This window comes from Tachysurus vachellii, chromosome 3, assembly GCF_030014155.1.
Source record: "Tachysurus vachellii isolate PV-2020 chromosome 3, HZAU_Pvac_v1, whole genome shotgun sequence".
NCBI lineage: Eukaryota > Metazoa > Chordata > Actinopteri > Siluriformes > Bagridae > Tachysurus > Tachysurus vachellii.
This window is the reverse complement of record NC_083462.1, coordinates 20,458,699-20,467,620: the sequence shown is the minus strand read 5'-3', so window position 1 is coordinate 20,467,620 and position 8,922 is coordinate 20,458,699. Positions and strand designations below refer to the sequence as shown.

The 8,922-nt window shown below is 39.8% G+C and overlaps 1 protein-coding gene across 1 annotated transcript; it reads left to right on the top strand.

Annotated features, from left to right (window-relative positions):
* Positions 1 to 2,355: 2,355 nt before the first annotated feature.
* Positions 2,356 to 8,673, top strand: serinc1 (serine incorporator 1). Its single transcript, XM_060866219.1, has 10 exons — positions 2,356 to 2,493; positions 4,814 to 4,975; positions 5,097 to 5,290; positions 5,382 to 5,461; positions 5,561 to 5,698; positions 6,041 to 6,210; positions 6,677 to 6,767; positions 6,860 to 7,001; positions 7,088 to 7,312; positions 7,685 to 8,673. The coding sequence occupies exons 1-10, from the start codon at positions 2,455 to 2,457 to the stop codon at positions 7,821 to 7,823; spliced, it is 1,380 nt and encodes a 459-aa protein (XP_060722202.1). The 5' UTR covers positions 2,356 to 2,454; the 3' UTR covers positions 7,824 to 8,673.
* The last annotated feature ends 249 nt before the right edge of the window (positions 8,674 to 8,922 follow it).

Below are 8,922 nucleotides of genomic sequence, written 5' to 3'. Positions count from 1 at the left end.
ATTCCTGCTGTGTTTCTATGATCTCTTAGATCTCTATGCTTTACATAGGTTGGAGTTCTATTTTATTTTTTGAGATTTGTTTTGCACTGAGTGAGTGCGTGAGTGAATGAGAGTGTGTGTGTGTGCCCTGTGATGGGTTGGCACTCCGTCCAGGGTGTATCCTGCCTTGATGCCCGATGATGCCTGAGATAGGCACAGGCTCCCCGTGACCCGAGGTAGTTCGGATAAGCGGTAGAAGATGTTTTGCACTGACATGTATGTTTTTAGAGCCATTATGTGTCTCCTGATGATAGCTTTTAGTTGCTCTTAAAGTGCCTGCAGACTTGTTTTCTTGTCTATTACACACAGGGAAACCATGGCAAGCAGAGGGGTGAGGTTTGAGCACTGAAAATATCAGAGAAACCTGGGAAAGCACCTAGTAGGGATAAATGTTCTTCCTTTAAATGATGTTCATGTTTTGGGCAGACAGGGCTTCAGGGCTTCATCTTGAGATGATGAGACAACAAGTGAGAGAGTGGAAAATCTGACATCTGTAATTTTGTTGAGTTTTGTGAGTTGTTTTTTTTTTTGGCCCTGGGGTTTTTAATGTTAGCTAAAGATTTCACAATAAGCACACTTAGCTGCTTTTTGTACAGTTTGTCCCAAAGATCAAACAAGCGGCAAAAGCAAATAGTCATTAACCAGTGGTCATGAAAAGCTTACCTTTGCCCTAAATATGCTTTAAGAAAGATAAAAAAAAAAAAAAAAAAAAAACATTAGAAGACCTTTCATGATCACAAATGAAACATCCAGAATGTGGGCCCCCTTCTGGAAACACGGGCTGAATGATCACGACAATGATCTGCAAGTGTTTATCAACCTGTTTGATAAGACTGATGGCATGTGAGTGGCCAAACAAACCACTTTACTCAATTAATCTTCTGTCAGGGGAACTCCAATAGCCACGCATATTGCATTCTTTCTTGAAGAATGCCATTATGCAAAGAGTTGTCCTCAAAAAGACTTTAGAGAACTCTGGTAACAAGGACTAGTCTTGTTTGTTCAAACCATTTCCCAAGACCTGAAATGGGAGTCCAACATAAACTCCATTCTCAAAAAGGCCCGGCAGAGGATGTACTTTCTATGCCAATTAAGGAAGCATGGTCTGCCACAAGAGCTGTTGATGCAGTTCTACACTGCAGATATTAAATATTGTGCACATCCATCACCATCTGGCTTGGATCAGCAACAAAACAAGACAAGAACAGACTGCAACGCACAATTAAAACAGCAGAAAAAATACCCCCCCCCCACCCCCCCCCCCACCCCCACCCCCTCCCCAGGACTTATACCATACAAGAACCAGAAACCGGGCAGGAAAACTCACTACTAACCCTTCGCACCTTTTACACAACCTCTTTCAGCTCCTCCCTTCTGGCAGGTGGTAGAGAACTTCGTTTACCAAAACTGCCAGGCACAGGAACATTTTCTTTCCCCAGGCAATCACCCTGATTATATATTTATATACTGCTTCATATTTATAAGTACTGCATTATCAGAACTGTCAGTCATCACATCATCCGTATATATTACACACACTATTGCTGCTGTATATTGTACAAAAGTTCTAAAGTAAACTCTTTATCATACCTGACACACAATACTGTTATTTGCACTACCATGCACTCTCACACTTTATGTACATTACTCACCTGTCATATTCCTGTTTAATACTCGTACTGTCTATATTATCTGTTTTTGTCTTGTATAGTCCAAGCTAAATGTATAGTGTTATGTCTGTAGTCTTGAGAGTCACCAACAGCTAGAACCAAATTCCTTGTGTGTCAGCACACTTAGCCAATAAACCTGATTCTGAACAATTAAAATGAACAAATTCCAATCTATAGCATAGAACCATAACTGCTAAACTTGTAGAAAGCAAGATCATAAACTCAATTTCACATTCTGAATTAAACAAATGCTGAATCAGTTAATTTGACAGATTTGAACAAATAAAATTGCAAATGTACAGGACGTACAAACATATTTAGAGAGCTAACTTCACACTATATTGGCTGAATCAGCAGTGTTTGGGTTTCATAGCTTTCCCATAATATTCGATATTTATAAAATCGACAAAAGCTACAGAATAAAATATTTTAATCGACTTGATGCTGCTATACTCTGATTAAAAAGTTGTATTTATTTATTTATTTAATCCTTGAAACACTCAGAGGCTTAATTATGAAATAAGTAGGAATTTTTTTTATTTATTTACTTTTTTTTCATACAGATATTTTTGCTTTTGCAAGATTTTTAGAATACACTAAAATACACAAAGCAGACGTCAACATGTGGACTTTTACAGTGAACTGAGGGCGCTCCACCGCTTCTGCTTCTGCTTCTGGATTCTGGATTCTGTAAACACACCGCATCCATCTTCAGTATTTTGCCGTCAGACTCCGCAGTGAAAACATGGGGGGTGTTCTTGGCCTTTGTTCTATGGCGAGTTGGGTACGTTTTTTTATTTTAATCAATATTAACAACATCCAGAAAATAAGGATGTACAACAACAAACAATCCTTATCGCTGAAAACAAATGCGCTTTACACCGAAAAAACAACTTGCGGTATGAAATGGTGACTCGTTCATCGTGACTTGCATTTAAACTCCTTTTGTACGCTTTTTAAACATTACGAGACGTCTTGGGGTTTAAAATACTGTTAAATGAATGTATTCTTTTCAGTTATTCGATATATTTTGCAAAATAATCGGCTGTCGATCTCGTTTTGTGTCAGGTTTATATGTTTGCTGGGTGTTTTCCTGTGGCCTAGGGACGTTATTAGTATTGTTAACTGGATAGATAAAGTTTTTAACCTTTTTAACTGTCATATTTTAATACAAACAGCAAGCTAACATTTAAACAGTATCGGATATTTTCTTTATATTCATATTAAATCGTATGATCACGCAGAGGAAGCACGGTTAACCCGAACTTGCCTGTGTTGTTATTGTGATTACGCCACTCTTAGCCTAGCCTAGCTTAGCGGAGCCCAGCCAAGCCCAAGCCTAGCCTAGCATAGCGTAGCCTAGCTCATTTTAGCATGTTTTGCAGATGTCTGATTGTTTTTCTCCGAAATGTTGCGCCGCAAGCAAAACAGATATCATGTGTCGGTTGTAAATAATACATAGATATCTTCACAGTTAAAGAGAAAAAATTGCTTATATTTTTATATTTTATATATGGTAAATATTTTTATCCAGTTTTGGTGAATGCGACATTTCCGGGATTTGTGGCATGACGTCGTGTATTTAGCGGCGTTAAATGTAATATTTTGCCAAAACTTTGGTTGTTTTAGTAAGGATTAAATGTCTATATATATATTTTATATATATACATATATACATTTACATATATATATATTAGTAACCAGATTACAGGAAACGTCTGCTTGCTGTGTCATTTTTACGGCTCTATGGTGTGATATGGTTTCAGTGTCCACTTGTTTTTGTTAGACATGAAGCAAACCGCATGTTGCTTTGCTAACCTGATATCCACCATGTGACATGAATATTGATGCACTGATGTCATGAACACCAGCAGTATACCAGGCTTAATGCTCTGGATCGATATCAGTTTTGATAGTCGGTATATAAAAAGGATGATGTCACGTGTTCATAATTAATTTTAGCATTACGTCATTATTCATTTTATTCAAAACCCTGACTAAAGATTATTTTTATCAATAAATAATCTATCCATCCATCCATCTATCCATTCCTCGCTCAGGGGATATTTGGGTGCTTCGGTGACAATTACATTGACATTTCAGAATCAGGTTTATTGGCCAAGTGTGTTGACACAAGGAATTTGGTTCCAGCTGTTTGTGACTCTCAAAAGTACAGACATAAATAACACTATACTATACAAACTATACAAGACAATGCAGACGATGAGATACAATATAGACAGAATGAGCATATACAAAGTTATTATAGCTTTATAATACTCACCAGTCACTTTAATAAGAACAGCTATCAGCATTGGATTTCAGCTCACAAAACTCTCTATCGCTCGGCGTATTTTATTTATTTTTTTTGCACCATTCTGTGTGAAATGAAAGTGATGGTGATTTCTAAATTACTCCTATCAGCACCAAAATCCATGCCACGATCATGGTCACATAGATAATACAATTCCTTCCTGATTGGCTGATTAGACTAGAATCCGGTTTATTGGCCAATTACGTAAAGATTTTGGTTCCGCTGTTGGTGACCCTCGAAAGTATGGACCAATAAAGACGGTATACATTTAGTTCACAGACAGCGCTATACAGTGTCTGAGTGCAATATGCAGTACAAGATGTGCGAGTAGTGCAAGTAGCAATAGTGCATATAATATATGGGGAGGAAGTGATGAGTGGCTGGTCTTACAGTACAGTATACAGATCACTGCATGATTGCACTGGTGTTTATAACAAAGTGGATGGTGAGACTATATTAACAATTCCGATTTAGTGTAAAGATGGTCAAGGTGCAGAAGGGAATTGTGTCCAGGTGAAACGGGGAGATGTTGTGGAACCTGGTGGCAGTTGGTAGAAATGACCCCTTTAGTGATTTTTAAAGCACTACAGTGATGGGTAGAACTGTTCATGATGACAATCTCCAGTTTTTGCTTCCATCTGTTTTCCAGTAATTGTACATAAAAATGCGACGGAGTCTGTGTTTCTGATCAGCTTCTGGAGGTGCTTGGCATCTCCTGCAATGATGCCTCTCCCCTAGAAGACTATTTATTTCCCTAAACTCTAAAATCTAAACTTTTTTTTTCCTGAAGGTCCCCTGCCTTTGTGGCAGTGCTCCTTGCCTGTTGTGTAAATGTTGCCCCAGTGGAAACAACTCCACGGTTACACGGCTCATCTACTCCTTCTTCCTGCTTCTGGGAGTCGGCGTCGCCTGCATCATGCTGATGCCTGGCATGGAGGGGCAGCTCAAGAAGGTAGTTTTTTTCTTGTTCAATATATTCGTCAAAAACTATTTGGATCTGTTTTAACAATACTGTCCACTGAGGAAAAAGAGCTCATTAATGAATATTGAGAATGTGTTGTGTTTGACTGCAGATTCCAGGCTTTTGTGAGGGAGGAATGGGGACCTCGATCCCAGGAGTAAAGGGTCACGTGAACTGTGATGTGCTGGTGGGCTACAAGGCTGTGTACCGTGTGTGCTTTGGCATGGCTATGTTCTTCCTTCTGTTCTCTCTCCTCATGATCAAGGTTAAGAGCAGCCAAGATCCACGAGCTTCTGTACACAACGGGTATGGGAACATTCATACTTGAACTTCAGCTCCAATATAATGTTCAAATATTAACCAGATATCTGATCATTTTCTTTTCAATTCCTCGTAGGTTTTGGTTCTTCAAGTTCGCTGCCGCCACTGCTATCACCGTGGGAGCTTTCTTTATACCCGAGGGTCCGTTTACAACCGGTAAAGAGCATTGCAGTCATGAGGTCCAACCTTAGATTAAACATTGCGATAAAAAAGACTCTCTTCACACTCACATTGTCTCTTGCACTCATCCTTTAGTGTGGTTCTACGTTGGCATGGCTGGCGCTTTCTGTTTCATTCTGATTCAGCTGGTGCTTCTGATCGACTTTGCTCACTCCTGGAATGAGTCCTGGGTGGAGAAGATGGAGGAAGGGAACTCTCGCTGCTGGTATGCAGGTAAGCAGGAGTATGCACAGGTATATTAAGGGTGGACAGACAAGCAGTTTAAATGAGCTTTTATCGATATGCTGTGAGACGCTGAACCTCCTTTTCCCTGTCTCTGAATAACAGGGATGTATATAATGCTGAAAGAGGAAATGAAAACATCAGATCTTAAATATTCAGATAATTGAAAGAAGACTGAATTCTAACACGCGTGTTTATAACCCAGATTCCGATGTAAGGATTTATTAATGTGTAAAACATGATCAAAACTCGAGTTGTGATGTCTAATGGCAGTTTAAAAAGCAAAACAAAACAAGCTAGTTGTGCTCAGTTATTTGTTTCTGCACCCTCCAGCTCTTCTGAGCGCCACAGCCTTGAATTACGCCCTGTCCCTGGTGTCTCTGGTGATGTTCTACGTGTACTACACCCACACCGAAGGCTGCACCGAGAACAAGGCCTTCATCAGCGTCAACATGCTGCTATGTGTGGGAGCCTCCGTCATGTCCATCTTGCCCAAAATTCAGGTAACCGACTCACATTTAACAAACACAAGAATCATGCTTCGTAATTCAGTTGGCGCAGTAGATTCATTGCCGCCTACTCGGAAGGTCGGCAGACTGAGAACCGCAACGTTCACTAAGGAAGTAGGAGTTCAGTGATGTTGGTACATTTACAACACAAAAAACAAAGAAAATCTCTGAAGAATCACTCGAAAATGCTTTTTTTTGTTCAGTTTTGTGCCACGTTTCTATTTTTCTGTTTATTATACATTAAAAAGCGGTTTATATCAAATGATAGATCTGGTTATCCAGAAGCATTGTGTCCTTGAACTTCTTTAGCTCATTAAAAGAATTGACGCATCCTAAAGAACGGCAGACTTTTATTTATTTCCGGGACACTGAAGTATAAGGACTTAGGATGTTAGTTGTTAGTACTCTTTCAACAGATATTGTGGGAACACTTCAAACTAATTGTGTCTGTTTTCTTTAGGAGTCACAGCCCAGGTCTGGTCTCCTGCAGTCTTCTGTCGTCACCCTGTACACTATGTATCTGACCTGGTCTGCTATGACCAATGAGCCTGGTAATGTTCTTGAGATGTTTTAAAGAAAAAACATTTAATACTTGTTTAAAAAAACAACAACAAAAAAAAATATGGCTGGCTTTTGTTTTCAGATCGCAAATGCAACCCGAGTCTTCTGGGCATTATTGGCCTGAACAGCACCACCCCAGCAGGCCAAGGTCCTGTGGTTCAGTGGTGGGATGCCCAGGGCATTGTGGGATTGATCCTGTTCCTGATGTGTGTTCTGTATTCCAGGTAAGTCTCTGTTTGTTTCTAGCATCCGAAGCCACGGTTACGTTCACTAAATTCGTCACATTTATCTGAGTCTTTTTATTTTTCAGCATCCGCAATTCAAGCAACGCTCAAGTCAACAAGTTGACGCTAACTAGCGACGAGTCTGCACTGATCGAGGACGGCGCAGCGCCAGAGAACTTCGACGAGGGAGACGGTTCAAACCGGGCCGTCGACAACGAGAAGGACTGCGTCACGTACAGCTACTCTTTCTTCCACTTCATGCTCTTCCTGGCCTCTCTTTACATCATGATGACTTTGACCAACTGGTACAGGTAATGACCAGAGCTGGAACCCAACCATTGTAAACAAGTCCTCCAACCCCCATCTTAAGCATTAGGCTTCGTTCTAGTTATTGATTATAAACATTGTTCTGGAGGTATTAGTTAATATTGTTCAAAGCTTTCTAACATTCCACCATGGAAAAAATACTTCACAGTCCTCCTTAAACAATACAAACAAATTTAAATTGTTTTACATTCAGGATATAATACTATGTTTATAGTGTGGTGTCAATAGATTTTTAGTGCAACCGTGTCTCTGTGTATAATATCGTTCTCAGCTGCTGTGTTTATTTCCATTTCCACAACAAAATATTGACCACACTGTTGTCCGTCAGTTTAAATTAGAACTGCTAATCTTTTCAGCCCCGACTCCAACTACGAGGCGATGACCAGCAAGTGGCCGTCGGTATGGGTGAAGATCTCGTCCACCTGGATCTGTATCTCGCTATACGTGTGGACCCTGGTGGCTCCGCTCGTCCTGACCAACCGCGACTTCGACTGACCACGAAGAAGAAAGAAAGCTTCACGCAAACCTCGCCCTTCATCATTGTGAATATCCGCCTGTATACGCAGGGCAGGTCGGCTCATATTTGTAAATAGCTGAAGCTGGTGCATTCCCCTGTGGTTAATCGTCAGTTTTGGTAGAACTGTTGCATGTAACATTGTGATATTTATTTGTGTTGTCGTAAGCAGTCAAAACAATTAACCAGGCTCAAGTTTTGTAAAGGAGCACAGGATTATTTACGTGTCGATCCTAAAAAAAAAAGAAATGATTCTTGGAAAACATTGTAAAATTTCGATGTAAGTAGCTTGGGCTTGACTTTACTGTTTAAACCTTTGACATAGTTAATTCATGAAGCTTAGGAACATTTCCTTTAGAACGAACAGAAGAGTTGAGTTTTGGAGATTTTAAATATCATTGCTAAGTAGATGTTCTCCCCCCGAACAATTTGCCTCATTTCTGAAACAGCTCATGTGAAATACTGTTCTATTAACATCAGTGTTCGTGCATGTTAATGAATTTCCAGGCTTTTAGTTAGGACTGTAAGATTCTACAGTGCTAATCCTTTTGCAACTTGCACAGGTTAGTCGAGTTTTGACGTTTTTATTGTGTTTGAAATGCTTTTTGCACTGATTCCTTGCTTTACAAACTCATATCGAGATGATAGAATTTTATGCATGGACTTTGCTTCTATGCCATGTAGATGTGTTACCAGCCTGCTGGAGCTAATATTCTAGTAGCTGCTGTTCTGTAACATTACAGGTGTTGATGCCTTAGTGTATTTCTTTTTGTCCTTTTGACATGTGTATTGTAATTGATCTTCTTGATTCATTAAAGGTTTAAAGCCCCATCACTGGTCTCGGATTATCTCTCTTTTTATTCCCCCCCCCCATCAAATTTCTTTCAATGGCATTTCCAGCAATAAAATGACGAGTTAAAGGTAGGGTCTCTGTTGTTTGAAAGCCAATGTTGACATTTGAAATCACAAAAACAAACACGCCCCTAACCCAAATGTGCCCCACCCCTGTATTGATAGCTCCGCACACATGCATTTGTAACCCAGGCAACTGATGGAAAGAAGTATGTCTTTATCATAGCT

Coding starts and splice junctions, on each gene's coding strand:
- serinc1 (XM_060866219.1), top strand. CDS start 2,455: ATGGGGGGTGTTCTTGGCCTTTGTTCTATGGCGAGTTGG. Junction 6,768..6,859: donor TGCTATGACCAATGAGCCTG/GTAATGTTCTTG, acceptor TTTTGTTTTCAG/ATCGCAAATGCAACCCGAGT. Junction 7,313..7,684: donor ACTTTGACCAACTGGTACAG/GTAATGACCAGA, acceptor TAATCTTTTCAG/CCCCGACTCCAACTACGAGG.